General features: G+C 34.9%; 2 protein-coding genes across 5 annotated transcripts in view; one reads left to right on the top strand and one right to left on the bottom strand.

The window, feature by feature from the left end:
* CLCN3 (chloride voltage-gated channel 3) overlaps positions 1-13,907 on the top strand; it is a 78,205-nt gene extending 64,298 nt beyond the window's left edge. For 2 of the 4 annotated variants that reach the window (XM_011360275.2, XM_023530728.1), the window contains 4 exons: positions 58-456; positions 5,370-5,586; positions 9,105-9,180; positions 10,916-13,907. In XM_011360275.2, coding sequence (XP_011358577.1) covers positions 58-456; positions 5,370-5,586; positions 9,105-9,180; positions 10,916-11,074 — 851 coding nt within the window. In that variant the 3' untranslated portion in view covers positions 11,075-13,907. The remainder of the gene's footprint in view (positions 1-57; positions 457-5,369; positions 5,587-9,104; positions 9,181-10,915) is intronic. The other 2 variants (XM_011360273.2, XM_011360274.2) reach the window with 1 other exon arrangement.
* Positions 13,908-17,116: 3,209 nt separating this feature from the next.
* The window catches only part of LOC105292160 (histone PARylation factor 1), a 22,836-nt gene continuing 18,314 nt past the window's right edge, over positions 17,117-21,638 (bottom strand). The window contains exons 6-8 of the mRNA XM_011360272.2: positions 21,253-21,340; positions 19,188-19,360; positions 17,117-17,352 (exon numbers count right to left, since the gene is read on the bottom strand). Coding sequence (XP_011358574.1) covers positions 17,221-17,352; positions 19,188-19,360; positions 21,253-21,340 — 393 coding nt within the window. The 3' untranslated portion in view covers positions 17,117-17,220. The remainder of the gene's footprint in view (positions 17,353-19,187; positions 19,361-21,252; positions 21,341-21,638) is intronic.

Here is a 21,638-nt window from a genome sequence, read left to right as displayed (position 1 = left end):
CTAGCATGTTTTGATGAGGATCCAGTCTTTCCTGACCAATGATGCTTATTTTTTCAGGTGGTGTGACAAGGATGACTGTGTCCCTGGTGGTTATTGTTTTTGAGCTTACTGGAGGTTTGGAATATATTGTTCCCCTTATGGCTGCAGTAATGACCAGTAAATGGGTTGGAGATGCCTTTGGCAGGGAAGGCATTTATGAAGCGCACATTCGGTTAAATGGATACCCTTTCTTGGATGCAAAGGAAGAATTCACTCATACCACTCTGGCTGCTGACGTCATGAGACCTCGAAGGAACGATCCTCCTTTAGCTGTCCTGACACAGGACAATATGACAGTGGATGATATAGAAAACATGATTAATGAAACCAGCTACAATGGCTTTCCTGTCATAATGTCAAAAGAATCTCAGAGATTGGTGGGATTTGCCCTCAGAAGAGACCTGACAATTGCAATAGGTACCTTTTTAAAAAAATATACACACCTATCTATATCTATCGGTATATATCTAGGTAGATAGATACAGATATAGCATAGATTTCTGGAAGAAAGGAAAGGGATAAAATTTAGTTGGTTGTGTTGAGAGGGACACAGGGTGTGTTTTTTGTCCCTTAAAGTCTTAAGTTCTTTAGGAAAGGAGTTTATACTTCCATAGATTGTTTTCCTGCTGAGCATCGTTTTATCTTTGCTTTGGCATTGTTATAAGAGACTGGAGTCAGAGTCTTCTTTTCCCATTCAGATAAGCCTTGTTAAGTTGATATTATTCCTAATAGCATGTAATATAAAGCCTTTGCAAGTGCCAGGGCATCCAGCTAATTGGCTTATTTGAATGCAAGTTATTGAAAGTTCAATCTTTATTGGTCTGCTTCATATCTGATTCACACGGTTTTGCCTTTTTAGTTTTGGGATTTAGGTTTGCAATATTAACTTGTAATACATAGTTTAAAGTGAAAAAAAATCATTGAGATTTTATTTTTGGTCAAATCCCAGATTGAAAAAGTATGTAAGTCCTGTTGTATTTTGTGCTGACATTCCTGAAAATTCCTTTACAGGCATTAACCATGATGTGATATTTCTTGGAGATAAACTTCTTCTGGGAAGGGAGCAATTGTGTTCTTCCAAAATTAATGTTTCCCCTTACTTTCTAGTCCTTCAATATGAGGAGGCCAGTAGTCCTTTTCTATACAATATGACTGCTCTTCCCAGCCCCCGAAGGTGGTAGAGGATATTTTCATTAAGCCATTTCTTTGACTGAGCTGAAAATGTCAGGCATTTGGCCTGTCTCTGAAAGTCACTCCTGTGAGCTTGTCATTTCCTTTCCAAGTTATCTCTGCGGCCACTGCAAAAAAATTGTGAAATATTTCAATTCATGTGCCATTTGAAGAGGGAAGACTAGACTGTGTAGATGGGGGGAGTATTTACCAAATCAAACTGGAAACTCTCAATTTACAAAAGCTTAATATTAAAGCAAAAAGAAGGAAAGGAAATATTCTATTTAGTTGGCAAAGACTAACAATCCTGTCATTCCAAGTTTTGATTTAGGTGACAGAACAGTAGTTGCCAGAGTGGGCAAAGCATGTGGACAGATTTGGCTCTCCTCAAGTGGTTCAGCTTCTAAGCCATTACCATGGCCAAACCTACAGTCAGAGAAAACTTTTATTGTTTAGATTACCATTATTTAGGTTTTAATTATAGCCAGGTAAGGAAAAAGATCAAAATTTTGGAACTGACATTGACATTTAAAGGAAGAAGGCCAGGTTTTAAAAAAGATTAAGGAAGTGGTAAAGTTAGGAATTATTCACGCTCCCACTGACTCTGTGGATATATTATTTAGTTTTGTTACTCTCTTGAGAAATAGATTATTGGGTCAACAGATATGTCAATTTAAGGGAACAGTGATGCTTCAGATATGTGAGATATCAAGTGACGTAATCAGAAATCTTGGTCTCATGATGACTTTTGAACACATCTTAAATAGTTACTCACTTATTTTTGTAAAGTTTAAGTTTTTGAATGGGGAAAAAAATATACCGGTACATTAGGTTTTCTATATGTGTATAATATGTAAACAACTTAATTAAAGGACAAAAAAGAATGCTTTCGTAAGTGGCGAGCTAGATACCATATTCAGAGATGGGAAAACAAGATTTTAAAAGAACATTTTTCCCCAAATTTATTTATAAACTCTGCATTTTAATGTTATTTCATTTTTAAAAGAGGTTTAGTTTTAAAAGAGGTTTTTGTGTGGATGTACATTCACATAGTTCAAATTCAAGTAAAAATATATAATGAAAAATATCACCCATGACCTCTTTAACTCTCTGTAGGTAGCCATCTCCATGGTTTCTTATGTATTTTATAGTCTTTGCTTACTTATATGTGTGTGTGTTTGTGTGTTTTCCTCTTTTTAAACATATTGTATCATGCTATCCATTACATGTGCTATACCTTGGTTTTGTTTTTTTCACTGAATAATGTCTTCCTGGATATCTTCCCAAATCAGCCTGTGGAGTTTCTTCATTATATATTTTTTATGGCTGCATAGTATTCTGTTGAGTAGGTGTACCATGGGGATACATCATGATTTTTTAAAAATCACTTCCCCAATGATGGACATTTAAGATATTTCCAATCTTTGCTATTATAAAAATTGCTGCCTTATATATTTGTACATTTGATGTTTCGCCTATGTGAAAATTTATGAAAATTATTAGAAGTGGAATTGTTAGATCGGAGAGTAGGCACATTTGTAATTTTGTAAGACATTTTCAAATTGCGCTGAGTAGTGGTTAAACCATATATATCCACAAGCAGTGAATGACAGTTTACTATGTTAAAGTTTAGTCAAAATGGAGAGACATTTCCTCCTGCACTTTTGAGTCAGTATATAAAACTGAGGCTGAATGTTTCACAGATTTATTTAAAATGAAGCATATTTCATATTATATTAATAGCGTGAGTTGAATCATCTTTCCTGTGTTCGCTTCTGCAGCGCACATATACTGAAATTGAATCATCTTTCCTATTTTCCACCTTCAGGTATAAAAGTATACTCATTCGTTTCTAGTTATGTAATAAGAGCTGTAAGTTTTACAGGGTGACTCAGTGTATGAAAACATTAATGTCATTGACATATTGAAAAGTACATGTCACAAATGACAGATTTTTTTTGTTTTTTTTGTTTTTGCTTTTGTTCTTTTCTCCTATCCCCTCAAGATCTTTCATTCAGAATAAAGTACTTTCATTCAGAATAAAGTACTTTATTTGCTTAAAGTTTCCCCTCCTATAACAGTATTATCAACTTTAGACCTTGAAATAGAGTTTAAATTACTTAGTAATACAACCGTAAGTGGACTAGCCTTTGGTTTATCTGTTAGTAGTAGTTAAACTTTATACCTGCTCACTTAATTGAAATGCCATTTTATTAATTTAGAGACTTTTTTGCTTTCTAAAACTAATGCAAGTGTTCCAGAACCCTGCGGAATGTTTTTGGAATCTGCCACTACCCGGTTTCACACAGTCAAAAATGAAGGGGACAGCCTTTGTGTCTTTCTTTTTTGATGAGTTTTGAGAAGTTAAGCCCTTGAGAGTGTATTAACACAAATAGGAAAGATGAAGCCTAAAAATTTCAGAGGAAAAAAAAAAGACTTAATATTGTATTAAAGATTAGAGGTAAAATTTATTTTTACTTTAGGAAATTTTATGTTAGAAAAGAACCATTCCCATTCTCTGGAAGTATAACTCTATGTCTGCATGCATACTTTAAAAAAGTGAATCTTATCAGAAAATGAAAATTAGGATGTTTTCTGCTTCAAAGGCCTTTGAATGAATGACATTCAAAAAATTGTTTTTTCAAAAAAAAAATAAACTAAGTGCAAGATGTCTTTGCACTTAGTAAGTGTTCAATAAATGATGCTTGTTAAAATAATTATTGTATTTATATAAAATTGGTAGTCTTAAAATGACAAATTTAAGTCAAGCCAGGTGTTCACAAGCCTTGTGCCTTGTATATCAAAGGAACGTTCTAATATAAATAAAGAAATCAGGTTAATTATTTTTTCTAACATTTTCTAAAATTGTCTTGCCATTAAATGCTTATTTAAAGAGTCTCAGCATATTTTCATTGATGATATAACGTGTTATTTTAAGGTGTTTAAGACTGATAATTGGAGTTAGTTTTAACTCAGAACGTCTGTCCTACAGGCTAACAGTATTTATATTCCACCATTCACAGCATTTTCCAAAAATCACTTATGTCAGTTGCTAATGGATTTCCTTCTTTTCCATGTTTTGATCATGCTTTTAAGGTGATTTAGTAAGTTTTAACCATTAGAACTTCACTTCGTGCCTTCCTACTTGAATGTGTTACAACACAGTTAAATAAGGCTTTGGTGGTCAGAAGTCAAAAGCATTGCAGTATTTGTTTATGAGCTGTATGTTTATCTGTTTCTCAGTTTAAGGCTGATGCTTATTCTTTTGACTTAACTGTTTTTGTAGCCAAATTCATTATTGTTCAAAATATGTTCAATTTACCAAATTCCATATTTATACACACAGTTTTGAATACTTACTAAAAATAGAAACATAAAGCTGACTATTTTATTTTTGTATTTTCTCCATTTAATGATTTTCCTTCTTGTTTGTGGTCTCTATTCTTTCTTTGCAGTTTTCTGCATCTTTGCCACTTCTTATTTAGCACTTTCAAAGGCGGAAGTAGGCAGGACAGAAGGATTTGAGGCAGAGCACAATAGAGAGCACACTTAGCCTTTAGAAATAGAATCTAAAAGTCAGTCTGTTCCCATTATGTACATAATTGTAGTTTCAGCCCACCTGTTAATGCTCATGACTTACCTACAAAATTAAACTTTAACATTAGAAAAGAGGAAGAACTAGCTAATTCATAGCAGTAGAGTACAGAACATAGTCAAAGAAAGGATGAAGCTCTCTTTCATGCTGCCTCTAATGCAGAATAAGTGGCAGTACAGGCAAGTGTTATTCCATGATGGATTCCTGTGATGTGTGCAGGTTTCAAGATCCCACATCCAAACATGCTTCCTTATCCCTCAAAGTTAGAAAACAACTTAAGGCCCAGTAAAGAAAAGTGTACCATGATATAATTATACCCAAAATAACATATTTGCACGAAGATGATTTGTTGCTGGTGGATTCTAATTCTGTCAAATATAAGAAGTTGCTAAATGACTTTCAGTCGATTCCTTTCTTGATTAAGAAGATAGGAAAATATGAAAGGACCGAAAGTCATGGGATACATTTATTTATTTTTTTAATCTCTGAATAAGAAGGTTGCCTTTAAAACACCTAAAACAAACCTATCAATTTTTAATTTTTGGCCTTCTCTGTCTCTTTTCAGAAAGTGCCAGAAAAAAACAAGAAGGTATCGTGGGCAGTTCTCGTGTGTGTTTTGCACAGCACACCCCATCTCTTCCGGCAGAAAGTCCTCGGCCCTTGAAGCTTCGCAGCATCCTTGACATGAGCCCTTTCACAGTGACAGATCACACCCCAATGGAGATCGTGGTCGATATTTTCCGAAAGCTGGGTCTGAGGCAGTGCCTTGTAACTCACAATGGGTAAGTTTGGTCAGAGAAATCAGTTCACTTACCAGAGTTTTTTATCCTTTTTAGTGGAATTCATATGCAGTTATTAGAGAAGAGTGTAATCAGCTCCCAAGAGGGAAAGCCTGTCTTTTAGTATGGTTATGAATACAGGATCAGTCACCCAGTTGCACACTCACAAAGAATAAGAAAAAAGTTAGCTGCCCAGTCTTTGCCAAAATATAAGGTGACATTTGTCGGCAACACTTCAAAATTGGCAAAGAGATGCTGAACGTCTCCCACACGCGGGCCTCACCTGGAGGGAGCACTGCAAAGACCTGTTCCCGTTTGTAAGTATTTCATTTTTAGGATATATATTTCTAGTGCAGTAATAACTTTATAGATATTTTGCTATTTACTGTTTCAGCCATTATTCATTTTATCATGTAATGAGGGCATTAACATAAGATTAAATGAAATTTGTGACAGCTGAAAACCTCCTTTGGCAAATTCTTTGTTTTCTACCTTCTGCATTCACAAATCTTTTACATAAACTGCTAATGACAAATAAATACTCATGTATTTAAAATAGATAAATTGATGAATTTATTTTTCTTCCCCTTACACATAAACCGCCAGTGTTTCTCCCAAAAAGGAGTTGAGGAAAGTTTTGTTTGGCTGATGTCACAGAGATTGTGGAGACGTAATGCACAGTATGCCTTGACAGACATGCCCCTTCATTGCCACTGCTCCCTCCATTCCTGGTCCTGGGATCTGTTTCCCCACCTGTTCTCTCTAGTCCCTTTTCCCCCAATTCTATTGCTGTTCCTAGTTGACATAATTAAGAACATTGTTTCACCTAAAAGCTTATAACAGAAAGGCTTGAAATGAGAAACAAAGGGAGTTTTTGAATTATGCTTACACTGCATGCACAGTGTGAAGCTGGTTAAAATACCAAGAGACATACTTAGAGAAACACTAAGAAACACTTAGAGAATCATAGCAAGTTTTTTAAAACAATATTTTGTACAAAATACATGGCCCCTATCTAGAGAAGAAAGGAGGAAAGAACAGAAAGGAAGCAAATTTATTTATTGAACACCTTCTCCATGTTTCTAATTTAACTTTGCAGCCCCTCCACAGAGTAGGTGGCAGTATCCAGACTTGACTGATATAGTAATTGAGCTCAAAGAGGTTTAATAATTTGTCCACGAGGTTAGTAAGTCGGATATCAGGGAATCAAATGTGTTTCTAAGTTTAAAACCCAATAGCTTGCTACTGTTTTATTCTGTAATTGGCTGAGAGAATATATCTTCCTTTGCGATTTCTTAAACTACTGCCATTTTCTTAGACAATATTAGACTGTATTGGGTTAGAAATAGAAATATAAAGCTAGAGTATTAGATCCATTAGAGTAAACGTTTTTGCCGTGCTAACCAGGTAAAATAACTAGGTAATATGAAATAAATCATAAAAGGGTTAAAGCTCTGGATTAAGGGCAAGGAGTTTGGAATTATTTAATAGTATAGATATTGACTGGAAAAGAGATGTATGTAGTAAAACATTTTTTTTTTTTAGTTTAACGTTTAATTTTTTAAAAAATGGTACCAAACTTCACTGTTTAAAAACTTAATAAACACATGTTAAATGGAGCAACTCTTTGTGAAGCTTTACTTGTTCTTGGGCTTTTTAAATTATAAATGGCTCAGTTGGAAGCTAAGCGGAGGTGTTATAAACTTTTACTTTCTTTGAGTTATTCTCATTGCCTGGCATAGTATGTTCTTTTATGTACTACCAAATATAAATGTCATTCTCTAGTTATGATTATCTATGATCACAAAGCTATATAGATTAATTACCATATTTCATTTTGCTCATCAGTTCCCAGGTTTTGGGCAGCACAGATATTGGAAAGGAAACTACTTAAAAGAAAGTATAAAAATAATGAAGCGGGACAGGGAAGATAGTTAATTAAAATCTTACCTGATACAGCCTGTTTATAAGCTTGGGTTGATGGGTGCCTCCATTATAGTTTGCTTATTTCCGTCCTATAAAGAAAATAGATTGATAGATGTAGAAAGGGAACAGATCATTTGGCGTGGCGGCTTTTGGAATTTGTTCTTTGAAGTGTGTAAGGAATGATTTAAACCCAGAAAAGAAATCATATCATCAGGTTTTTAGTGTGGAGTATGAAGTTCTGGGCAATTGCTAATATTTAATAGTTTATACTGTGTCCTTAGAGGTGGGAAATAACTGGGGAAGGAGACAGAACAAATCTAGTACCTTGGATGCAAAGAGAAAATGAGAACAGAGAGATAAGGGGAAAGTGTGTCTGTAAAATTTAATGATGTTACTATTAGATGTCCCACATTTTAATTTTAATTAGAATTTCTCAAAATGTTTCAGTCTTGGTAGAACTAGTAGGATGTTAATAGGCATTGCTCAAAATGAGTTTTGTGATCATTTAAGTTAGGAAAGTATCAGATTATATACAGTTGAGGTTTCTATACTGTGGAACTTCTCAGAACTTATAAAATGTTCATATTATTTTATTCTCAGACAGGATAATAGGAAACATAATTTTCCAAACTTATTTGAATATGAAACCTTTTTTTTTTTTAATGGAGGAAAGAGGGAAAATCTTTTGAGACTAGTTTCTTGGAGCATAGTTTGGGAAACTGTTGGGTCATGCTCTGTTAACTATTACATAATTATTTGTTAGCCTACAAGGAAACAGCAAATTATTCTTTAAATGAGTCACATTTCACATTAAGTTTATTTGTACTTCCTGAAATTAATAAAGCGGCACTGAATCTGGCTTTATTATTCTCAAATCACTCTTCTTCATTAGCTAGAGAGAGAAAATATAAGTATGTCCTCTTTTTTAGGGCTGTTACTTTGTAAATATGAACATTGCTTTGTAAATCTTTAAAATTGCCATTTGGTCCTTAAAAAAATTGTCTTTTTTCTCATTGTGTACCTTGTGATTTGGCAGAGCTTGCTAATACAGTAACTGAAATTAATTTAGTGCACATTACCTTTAATTTTAATTCTAAATAATAGTAAAATCCAAGGGATTTCTTAAGTCTCCTCATAGGCAATAAAGGCTAAGCCTCCTACTTTTTCACTGTTGAGGTAGATCTAGATGACAGCTGCTGCATTGTGACATTTCAGGTATTAGAAAAATATTTTCCTCGGAGGAAGGAACACTGAAAGTGAAATTAAATTTCAGAATTTTATAGTTGTGTATTAATATTTTTTGTACTTTATAGTCATCTTCATTGTGAACTTTTTTTTTTTAATTTTGATTTTTAATTTAAAAAGGAAAACCACTCACCAGTATTTTAAAATAGTAGCTTGTCACTTTTGAAAGTCAGTAGAATTTATGCAAATGGCACCTGGGACTTCAAATCATTTTCATTTTTATTTTTCTGAGGTTCATTAAAAGCATTCTTCTGGTTCATGTTTTTATTTTTTTCTCTCATTTTTATTGTTATGATTGGAACCTCTTTTAATTTTATTTCTCACAGTTATTAGCATAACATCTGTTTCAGGATTGTCTTGGGGATCATCACAAAGAAGAACATATTAGAGCATCTCGAGCAACTAAAGCAGCACGTCGAGCCGTTGGTGATTAGATATATCAGATCTCCTCATTAGATACCTTAGAAGTCAGGAAGCATGAAACTTGTGAACTGTTCAGTTCTCTCTTTCCCAGATACCTGCTGAACAAAAAATCCTACATGCTGCCAATTACATTTATGTCTCATAAATATATCTGTAAGAAAAATTTAGATATATGTGAAATTCTTTCATAGGAAGTAAGCAAAAGTTGAACTCTCTCATCAAAATCATTAGGTGCAATTTAAGAACTGTAAAGAGTTTAATAGTTGAATGAGTAAATATTATTGGACATTTTTAAAGTAAACACCATATATCTGTCTCTACCTTAGCAGTTATACTGGTCTCACAAGACACTTGACTGGTTAAAATGTCTACCCTGTCACCCCAAACTCTGTTTTTTTTAATGTTTGCTAACTGCGTGGTAATCTTGTGATAAATCTAAGCTCATAAATGATCTTAACCGAGCTTAGCAATGTTCAAATTGCTGACAGTTAAATGGATTTTTTTATGGGCACACTAGAGTGTAATGTGTACATATGTATGTGTGTATATATGTATATACATATATATGTGTGTATGTATGTGTGTGTGTGTGTGTGTGTGTGTGATCGTAGCTTTAGTTCTTTTTATGCTATACCCTGCATACTTTCAAAGTCAATAATGTATGTCTTGCCATTTCATTAGGAATCGTTCCTAGAATATGTGATATGTGTGCCCATTTTGTATGATGCTTCTAGAATGCTGTAAACAGCTTTTACTGGTCATATGCATTTGTTTTAACTGGCTTAATGTCCTAATGGTTTCATGACTAAAGATAAATTTTGAATTATAACCTAAAAATTGTCTGGCTCTAGCAATTACTGCCTGTAATTATTTTGCCCTGCAATTGTCATACCTATATAAAACCTGTCCCAGTTTATTTAGTACATAACTGATTATGTATTCCTGTTGTATGCTAATATTTCACAAGTGTTTCATGCATCCTTTTTTAAAAAACTACTAACCAGAATAATAAGTAGCTACTCATTCATTCTGCTTTGTGCTTCTCCTATAATAACCTTTTAGGACCACTTCTTGAATTTTCATTTGTCTTTTAATGTAAGCATTAACAACTAAGACTTTCATAAAAGCACTGTATCTTAACCTTTTTTGGCTAAAATCAAAAGAGGAAACATTGATGAGTGTACTAGAAACTTGGGTTATCCTATGGTTCTTGAGGTTCTGAAGTTTGTGATTCAAGTTCTGTGTTGACCATTTGATCTCAATTGTATGTGCTTTCATGAAGCTTCTGCATACAACTAGGTAATCCCTAAATTATTTTTTTAAGTTAATTTTCATTTTTAATAAGTAGAATATCGAAGGGATTTCGTCATCAGACATTTTACTGCTTTCTTGATGTGATGGGAATGAATTTTCCTTCTCAAACAGGATCGGCATCATTTCTTGTTCATATATCCTCCCATTTTTTTGTTACTTTTTTGTTGGCATGCAGTAATCAAAATAGCTCTGCTTCAATGAGAGTCAGCGAAAGGACATAGTACTATCATTAGTGACCATAATAATTTTTATATCAAAAGATGGTTGCTGGATAATTTCATTATCTTTACCAATAAAATACTTTTTGAAAATACAAAATCAGGCTGCTTGCTTTGCTCTATTCCTGTCAACAAAAGGATTTAGCTATAAATTTACTTTTTTCCCCATTTTATTTTAATAGCTGTCTTCTGTTTATCCCTTTCAGGCGCCTCCTTGGCATTATAACAAAAAAAGATATCCTCCGTCATATGGCCCAGACGGCAAACCAAGACCCCGCCTCAGTAATGTTCAACTGAATCCCGTAGATGAGGAGAGAGAGGAGGCAGAAGAGGAAGTTCATTTGTTGCATAGCACAACTCTGTAACCTGCGAGAGTCGTCTACTTATTTTTCTCCTAAAAAAAAAAAAAAAAAAAAAAAAAAAAAAAAAAAAAGCCAGGCTTTTGCAACACAGTTTGCAAATAATGCTGGTGGAATGGAGGAGTTGTTTGGGGAGGGAAAGCAGAGAGAGAAGGAAATGAGTGAGGTATTTCCCCCTCTGAGAGCGGCCAATCAACTCCTGTTCTGCACTGGATGCATTCAGCTGAGGATGTGCTGTGATAGTGCAGGCTTGAGCTTCAAAGGAGAGGACACCGGAGCACCTGGCCTGTCACTCCAACATCGCAAAGACGCGTTATCAGTCCCTGTTTCTGGAGGGATTACTTTGAATTGAGCCATCTATAAGACTGCAAGGTCTTGCCCTTTTTAAATCAAAACTGTTCTGTTTAATTCATGAATTGTATAGTTAAGCATTACCTTTCTACATTCCAGAAGCTTTTCTTTCTCCTTCACCCTCTCTCTCTCTTTCTCTCTCTCTGTAACAAAGCCTCTTTAAATTGGTGAACCTTTTTGAAGCAGTCTTTCTCATATTGAGATGTACTGTGATATTACTGAGGTTTTATTACAAGAAGGGAGTGTTTCTCGTGCCATTAACCATGTAGTTTGTACCATCACTAAATGCTTGGAGCTGTCACATGTGCCACAACAAAGGCTGATCAACTAGGTAAAATCTTGAAGTGTGAATGAAATCTCTCAGCTTGTGTGCTGTGTGGTTCAGAATCTATAATGAAACCTGACTTGTAAGGATAAACATCTTTTTGTTTGTTTTTTTTTTCCTCTCAGACCTTATGAATAATGTTACCTGGTCTTATGCATATTTTGTACTTCTAAAACTACTATGATATACAAGTACTGTTCAGCATACGGAAACAAAATGCTGATGCTTTGACAGTGAAGAGAAGGAAGTATTCTGTTTAGCAGTATCTGGTATTAATTGCATGTTTAAACACTGGAATTTTTTTCTTGAAGTTAGATCTTTTTTTTTCTCTTTCCCCAAAATATTTTACTGCTGACACTGAAGAAGAATTGTAATTCATAACTTGCACTAAATGTATATTTCTTTTCTTAAAAATTTACCATTCTTATTTATATTTTTATGGATTAAAGTTTATAAAATACAGATCAGTTAATATCTCACTTAAATAATTTTACCTTTTTAATGTGTTTTTATAGAGTAATTCAGACTTACAAATACAGAGGTGTAAACAAAGTTTACAGTGGGAAAAACAAGGGTGTTAAAAGAAGTCGCGATTATTTCTCTATGATCCAGTGTGTACACAAACCTTTTTCTGATCTTTCACTGCCATCCCCTGGATTATGTCTTCTGACCTGTCCATTTTGACTCATTAACTGGAAAGTTGAAATATTACAAATCACTTTGCAGATTAAAACCAAAAGTTAAATAAGAGTTAACCTTTTTTGAAAAAAAAAAAATGAAAACAATAAAATTGCAAAGGTAGCTGTTAAAATTTTAATCTGAACATAACCTTTGAGTCTTTGGGTATGTCACATCCATAAGTGTTCAGTGATTGATTATTCACGGTACACATTTTTACAGAATGAGTTGAAAATGTAATGAGGTATGTTTGGGATTTTTTTGGGGGCGGGGGAACGTCTGTCTTAAACATGGTCTTAATCGGCAAAGGCAGTTTACTTGAAGGACTGGCCTCAATATTCTGTGATTATGCATTTTTGGTAGAAAAATGAATTTTTGCAGACAGGCATTTTCTGAAACAACTGGCAATGAGCTGTTTTTACATTCTGGAAGTGATTCTTCACTTCATAGTTAGTGATAATGTATCTGTAAAATCCCATAAGATCTGTAAGATCTTGAAGATTTATAAGATCATGAAGCCATATTAGAATGACAATTGAAAGCTGAAAAAATTTTAGGAATTTCTTGGAACATTCTTAGTTTTGCTATCTGCCTAAAATTAGTATTTTGTTCCAATTACTTCCCCACCCTTTAGCAGACTTCACGTTTTCTTAATGACCTCTTCAAAGTTTATTTAACCATCCAGAATGAAATTTCTAAATGATGGTTCAATATATCTTATCTCCAGCTTGTCTTACGTATATTTTCATTGTGCAAGGCACTTTTAGAATATGAATTCCTCAGCATTGGCTATTGAATATTGAATTGCTTGGTCTTCAGTTACAAGGCTTCAAAGAGAAACAAAGTTCTTTGCAGATAGCTTTATAACATTAAAGTTCTCATGGGTTTTATTTTTCATGTTTCCGTTTTGATTTCAGGTCCTCTTTTCATTGCCCATCCTGCTTCAGAGACTGACATTTCAGGGTGGATATTCAAGGTGGCTATTAATTTTCTTGGTATATTTCTATCCCTGATGTGTCTTACTCAAATACAGGACAAGTGCCGTATTTTTATGCATTCAGTGATTTTCTTTGGTATTACTATCTGGTCCACTTTTTCTTGATACAATGAGGTGTGTCTGCTTTTTAATCAAACTGTGAAATAGTGGAGACCATGAAATATATGTGCCTGGCTAATTGGCAAATTAATTGACCAATATAATAAGTGGAGCGCCTTATTTGAGTACCCTTTTTTGAGGAGGTATGATGAGAATGGGCAAGGGTGTAAGGTGTGAAGGGAATGGGCAAGGGTGTCAGCATCTCTTATTAATTACTGTTTTCAGTTTTGGTTCATGAAGAATGCTTAGTTTGTTAATCTGTGATGTTGCCTAGAGCTGTATTTATCTGTTTTTATTTATACTAGTGTAGTAAAGCTGCATATCATTACAGTAAAAATGATTACTGTGATGAGTTAATCAGAATATCTATTAAAATCTATATGACAATGTGTGGTTTGGCCTTTAATTATATCTGTAACAGTCTTCTCATTTTTACTGCTGCTCTATGCAGTGTAGGCCAATATGCCTGGTACATGCAGCCTCAAAGGGGTGATATATATAAAGCTTCCCTCAGGTTACAAAGCCATTTCTGTACTTTGCAAGCAAGGAGCAACAAAGGAATAGATCTGGATTGAACAGGATGCACATACTACTAGCAATAGTTAGAGCCTCCAACTTGTCAGCTGCAGGTTTGCAGAAAAATTTGTTTACTTTCAAACACATGATTTTTTTTTTTAATTTAAAAGAAAAATTATGCTATTTGCATGAAGGGAAAATGTACATTATTTACATTTTTTTTAAATACCTTGGATATTTGCTAATAGAACTGTCTAAAAGGAGGTGGTAACATTTGAATTGTTAAAAGATTTTCATAATATTCTAATATTAAACTTTTAGTAAAAAGGAAAACACTTGACTAAAAAATTCCAGGATACATCATTCGTTTCATTTGATCATTCACTAAGTATTTATTGAACACTTACTGAGTGCTAGGCATTATTCTATGTTCTTGAAGCTTACATTCCAGTAGTGAAAGAGACAGATACATAGTATGTCAGATGGTGATAAATATAAAAAATTAATTCAGCAGATTTTTAAAAATGATTCCTATGTGCCACACATTGTTTTTGGCATACATGAAGCAGACAAAAATTCTAATGGAGAAAAAAAAATAAGTACTGGGGAAGATGCTGTTTTTTTTTGGAGGGTGATCAAAGAAGGCCTCAGGGATAAGATGACATTTGAGCAGAAACCTAAAGAAAGTGAGGGAATCATACAGTTATCTGTGAAAAGAATTCCTAGAAGAGGAAATAATATAGGCAAACATCCTGATAGGTACAAGGAACACCAATTCGGTCACTGTGGCTGAAGGGGAAAAGGGTAGAAGATAAAAAGGTTGGGAGTGTAGGAATTTGGCTTTTATTTTGAATAAAATGGGAAGCCAGTGAGGCAGAAAGTGACATAATCTGACTTACCTTGATTTTTCTGGTGATTTTGTTGGGAGTAGATAATAGGAGAGTTAGGGTGGAAGCAGGTAAACTAGTTGGATGGCTCTAGAAATAATCAAGTTAAGACATGATAGGGGCTTGAACCTGACTAGAGCTGGTGGAGGCTGTGAAAGTGGTTGGATTCTAGACTTTTTGAAAGTGGAATAGACAGGATTTGCTGACGGATTGAATGTGCAATGAGAGGAGTAGGGATGTCTCCAGGGTTTTTGGTGAGTAACTACAGAACAATGGAACAGCCACGCCTGAATTGGGAAAGACTTCAGGAAGAATAGATTTGTACAGAGGACTTTTGGTTTCAGACATTAAGTTTTAAATGCCTTTTAGACTTTCAGGTGGGAAAATCAAGTAGGCAGTTGCATATATTAGACTCAAGTTCATGAGAAGCTCTCAAGTCCAGCCTGAGAGATCAAAAAATTATGGGAGGTATCATCCTGGGACAGGATGAGGTCACCATGGGATCAAGTAGATGGAAAAGGACTGAGCATTGATGCATATGTATGTTTAGACTTGAGATGAGCCAGCATGAGAGCAGCCAGTGAGGTAAGGTGGAGGGAGAGTGGTGCCATCTAGAGACAGGTAGTCCCCTAAGCCAAATGAATAATAGTTTAAAGGAGGATCAACTGTTAGGTGTTTCTGATAGGTGAATGAAGACTGAAATTTGGCTAACATGGAGATAACATAACTTTGATCAAAGTAGTTTCAAAGGAATCAAGCAAAAGCCTGGTTAGAGTATGTCTGACAGAGATTGGAAGGAATTGAAGGCAGCTATTATTCTTCCTGAGTTTTTCCAAAAAGGGAACTGTGATAGTGTTTTAAGATCCAGGATATTATAGCTTTTGTTGCTGATGGGAATGCTTAAGGAAAAGTTGACAATCTGAGAGAGCGGAGAGGGGTGGCATCTCGGGCACAGAGTGAAACATTAAGCAACATTCATAGGGATGAGGAATGGGTAGTTAGTAGTGTGGTTAGATTTTGTGGAAGTTATTTTGATTGCTTCTGTTTTCTCAGAATAAACTGAGGATGGGGGAAGGTGTTGCATGTTTGAAGAAAAATGTAAAAGTAGTAGGATTGATGGGCAGCAACATGACCAACTTGAGTTAAAATGAAACCGGTCTTCATGGTTGTATATTTTCTCCAGCACACATATATTCAATGGTTTATGTTACTGAGGGGGACATATACTCATATAAAATAAATGTTCTTAAAAAGCTTACAGCGTAACTGGAGATGAGGCATGCTACTCAAAAATCTTAACTAGAAGTGTTTCCTTTTAATAATTTACTCATACCTTTTATCAAAAGGATTCAGTATCTCAAATCTGTTTTAAGGACACAGTTGACAAAGTAAGTAATTTTGGAGACTATTCAAGAGTTACTTGGGTAAGTCAAGTCAATCTTCTATAAAATTTGAGGGCTAAAAATAGATGACTTGAGGGCATTTCTATCTTGAACTTCTTATGAAGGGGAAAGAGCTTGTAGACTCTTAAGTCTAATCCACAAAGTTTGCTATTTTGCATTTCATGCTTTGCTCTTTTTAAGGTAAAGGCCATTTTGTCAGATTTAAGGAGGACCTTAATCTGGTAAAATACAGCTATCTACAGATCTGTACTGGAGATCCAGTGAAGTAAATGAAAATGGAAAATTAAAATCTAAATGGTATACTGATTCATATATTGTATTAAACTATATATCAATATACTATATTAGATTGATTAGCAAATATAGACTGAGTCAAAGGAGAATTGTTTTAAAGAATATTCCTAATGGGATAACTGGACTAGTTGTGGGGAGAATACCAATGAGTCACCTGGAGATATTGTTAAAATTAAGTTTTGTTAGGTCCGGGGTCAGACACTTTGGGAAAGTGCTGGGTACAGTGTCATGACTTGCCTTCCCCATCTCCCATAAAACCAGTCCTTAAAACTACAGCTGTTATTAATTCAGATTCTTAGTTGCCCATCTTAAATACTGAACCATGACTCCTTGGGAGGAGAGGACAGTCTAGTTATCCACAGGCATTAGGCAGTGGCTTCCTGTGACCTATTAGAAGATGACTTTGTTTTGAATGTGTTTAGGGCCTTACTATTTAGATGATTTGACTGCCATTTATTTGCACATGAAAAAGAAAACCAGTCCAGAAGAGAGAAAAGGTTTAGTAAATGTTTCCATCAATTTATTTTCTGTATTCCTTTAAAAACAAATCCCAAGTTTAATACTAATGCTTTAAAATACTGTATACCAAAGCCAACTCTCACTCATGCTGCAAGTTGGTCTATGTCCTCTTTACTTCTGTTTGCCAGATGATCTTCAATAATTTCTGCGAAGAGATTCCTCTTCAACAGATTATATGCAAGAGGTAAAAGCTGGCCAGCAACTTTATGAAAATACTGAAAAATAAAAATAAATATTAAGCAGAGAATACAGCAGAAGATCTAGTAACAGAAAATAAATTGAAAAAGCACTTGTTTAAGAAAGCATACTCCCCAAATCATTTTAGCTGCTTTCTCAATTGATTAGGACAGTGAATTTTGAGACACCTGGCTTTCTGTCCAAGGGGTAATCTTGTAGCTCTAAAAAACGGTATATCGTAAAGAAAATTCAGAAAAAAAAAACAAAGTTATGCTTCCCTATATCCTTAGGTAAGGGTTAGCAATGTGTTTTTTTTTGTTTGTTTTGCTCCTAATGCTCAAATGCTTCTTCAATATATCCCCACCAGTTTTTAATCATTTTCCTTTGTTGATAATGGGAGCTTTTAAATCACTTCTCTTTATCTTCAAATTCCTCCTCTCTCCCTCCCACCATCTTGTAACCCCTTCATCCTTCAGTCACTGCCTTAGGTTTATCAAGTGACTTAGACTACTGCTCTTGCATATATAGTAGAAGAAAAACTGGCAACGCTTTTGTTGATAAACATTTATTAGCACTTACTATGTGCTAAATACTGTGCTAATAAACCTTTTCATATATTCTTATTTAATTCTCAACAATCCCATTTCCTATTAAGCTGGTTCATATTTTCTGGCAGGCAAAGCAATATTCTGGCTGGCCAAGGACTGTCATTCAGGCTGTTAAACATTTTGATTATTCTGATAACCATATATGAGAGAGGCAATAATGTGGTTTAGAGCAGAGTTCTCAGATTAGACTGCCCTAACCAGTGACATCAGCCTGACCTGGTTATCTTGTCAGAATGTAAATTCTCAGGACCCACCCAAGAACTCAGTCAAACTTGCAGGGGTGCACCAATCTGTGTTTGAACAGCCCTGCAGATGATTCTGATGCAGCTAAAGTTAGCTGCTGGTTTAGTCTTGCTTCTCAGAGTGTGGTCTGTAGAGTAGCAGCATTACCACCACCTGGGAACATGTCAGAACTGCAGCATCTCAGGCCTCACTTCAGATCTACTAAAACAGTTTTCATTTTAATAATATCTCAAGTGATTCCTATGTACTTTACAGTTTGGGAATTCCTGATTTAGACACCGACTCTAGAATCAGACTGCCTATATGAGCCTGAGTAAGATGGTTTACCTCTCTGTGCTTTGTAGGTGACACCGTAGGTTAAATAAGAATTAAATGGTCTCTGTGCATGTGTTCAGACGTTTTATAAGTAAGGAGACATACACAGGTGTTGGGAAAATTGCCCAATCATACACAGCTTTTTAGTGTATGATTTAAAACCAGTTTAACCCAAGAAACACACCTTATTGCTTCTTTGACCTTGAGGCAAGTGCAGTTGAATAAGTACTGACTTAACTGTTAAGCAGGTTTTCCCTATTTAATGAGCAAATAGTTAATGATACAGTAGCATCTCGTATTTTAAATAAAGTCAATTTTAAAATAGTATTTACTCTTCATCTAGAAATAAACACAGGCAGAAATACTCCCCCCCCCCGCCCCCCAATAATAGAAAATGAAATGGAGCCCTAGGAATAGTGTGCGGACATACTCATACACATGTATATCCCAATAATATGTCTAACAAGTAAAACCACTTTAAGGTAAACCTGAAGGCAAATAATCTTGGTTATTCTCCTTTGCCAGAATACAAGATGAATGTCAAATAAATATTTATAGAACATCTGCTTAAAAATCACTTCAAAGAGTTCCTTTTAAAATATATCTCCTATCCTAGATATGTTAGAACTTGCAGATATAATGTGTGTGCATGAGTATGTGGGAGTGGGGGACAGGAGGGAGGGTTTGGTGGTGATTTCTTTACTTACGTGTGAACCATAACAGAAGAGGTCCATTCCCAACTCAAGCCCCATGCCATAATCACATTCATCATTAGCAAACTGTACAAAAGTTATCATTTCCTGAATGGGAGCGAAAGATTTTAGTCTCTCCTCATCACTCGGTGCCTCAACAATTGTCTTGCAAATTCTCTTGAGGTTGGCTAAAAGGAATCAATGATATTAAAAGATTATAACCATCTTCAAGGTAAAAAGACCATACGCTGGTTTTTATCTTCATAGAACTCTTCACACAGCTGATGTAACCATGGCTGGCACTGTAATTTAGAACAGCAGTTTTCCAATATTTCTACTTAAGCTTCAAGCATAACAATGGCTTAACAAAGTGATTTCTTGCATTGGCAAAGTGTGACTATTTCACAATGGATCTAGTTGGAATCTTGATTTTATTAATTTTCAACAATGTTCAGTAGGGTAGTCCAGGGACTGGCAAACAATGGCCAAATCTGGCCCACCCGATTTTTTAACTTCCCTTAAGCTAAGATTTTCTCCAGTTTTAAATAGTTGGAAAAAAAAGAATATAGCAGCAGATCACATGTAGCCCACTCCTGGGCTAGTCTACATTAGGAGTTGGATTTTTTAAAAAAATCCAAATAGACAAAATTCACTCTTTTTTACCCTGTTCTACATTATTAAGATTCATATATATAGTATAAGGACTATCAAGGGGTGGTAAAGACATACTAGGGCTTTTAACTTTGGAATATGAATATCGTGATTTGCTGAAGAATGTCACGTATTAACAAACCACCTGTCAATTATACCTCCAGCAAACAACACTGGCAGGAGCAGGATGATGTTAGGTCCTTAACTTTGTCTTGCTACCACTACTCACTCAAAAGTAATTAAGCCAGAGAAGGATCTAATATGTAGAACGTTAGAAAAAGCAAAGATAAAAATGATCTTGGACATAAAACCCTAGAACCACAACCAGGACGGGATAACAGGGTTTATTCCAAAGCACAATTTAATACCCACCATCCCTGAAGTTTGAGAGACTAACAAGTATACTCAGCCTTTCTCAAACAAGAGTTATTCTGCTTGTTAAAGGTTCGAATGGACTGGTATGCAGAAGAGGAGTATAAGCAGAAGACTGAACAGAAAGCAGCTAGAGCCTACCCACTTTTCCCATGAGAATGATTACCTCTGGCCTCAGGAAGGAGATGTGGGGCAGTGGGACAGATCAGCCTGTCTAACAAATAGAATGTGGGCTACATATGTAATCAGCCGAGGCTGGTTGATTATGTTTTAAAAAATGGATGGCCAAATATTATATATGCTGGGCAGAAATACTTGGTTATTCCTTGAGGAAGTGCTAATTTTGACTTCTAAGTTTTATCCTCCCTGGAACAGGATGGTAAATAAGGGAATGCCAATGGGGATAGTCAAAGGAAGAGGGAATAAAGGGGTGGGGAAAGAGTTGAGAAGTAATTTTATTCTTTTCTCACCACAGCAGTAATTAGATTTTGTGTACGAATAGTCCGTTTTCAAAGTGTTTTTATACTTAGATGAAATAGTTCAGGATCTTGGGCTTCTGAATGATAAGTAGTCTTGTATACACACGAAAAAATTTTCACAAAGGAATATACAAAAACATACTATTTCAATAATTACTATTTTGTATGTTGCCTAATGTCAAAGGTTCTGAAATAGTTTAGAAAAAGTAACCTAGGTTAAAATTCCTTAAGCTTTTATAAATACCATATTTTAAGCACTATAAAGCAAGCACTGCACTAAGCACCTTACATAATCTTACACCCCAAACACTTCTATAAATAGTATTCACCATTATTAACCATTTTACAGATTAAAAAAAGACAAGGTTTAGTGAGGTTAAATAATTTGCATAAGGTTACAATAGCTACAAACCCAGTTTTAATTCAGGCCTGACTGACCCTAAAACCTTTATCACTAGGTCTGGTGACTCTCACAAAAGGCATATGTATATACCTAATTTTCAATATAAGAAAAACCTTCCTTCACATATATAAGCACATAGTCACATATGCATGTGTTTGCGTAAGAAATATATTACCGTCTGTTTCAGGGAGCTCTCTGTACCCAACATCATTTTTATCTACTGGAACAACCAAGCCTGCACCATGAAAGGTCTTTGTCACAACCTAAAGAAAAACGTAAAATTTTATCGTGGTAAACAGACAAAACAAAAGCAACATACACAGCCTCAACATTTCTGCCATTTTAGTAAATTTGTACACCAGGGAAAAATTTAATGTTTCTATCCTTTAAAATTACCTAAAAGTCAAGCACTTTAAGTAATTCTAAAACTGAAATAATTGGCTTTTACTGTGTCAGTCATTTAGAGGTCTGCATCCTGATTTGTGAAGGAAGAACACCAATGCACCATATTACAGGAGGCAAGCCAGAATATCAGTTTCCTCTAAAGTCAAAGTATTTTTA

The sequence above is a fragment of the Pteropus vampyrus genome, unplaced genomic scaffold (assembly GCF_000151845.1).
Source record: "Pteropus vampyrus isolate Shadow unplaced genomic scaffold, Pvam_2.0 Scaffold53, whole genome shotgun sequence".
NCBI lineage: Eukaryota > Metazoa > Chordata > Mammalia > Chiroptera > Pteropodidae > Pteropus > Pteropus vampyrus.
This window is presented reverse-complemented; position numbering and strand designations above follow the sequence as displayed.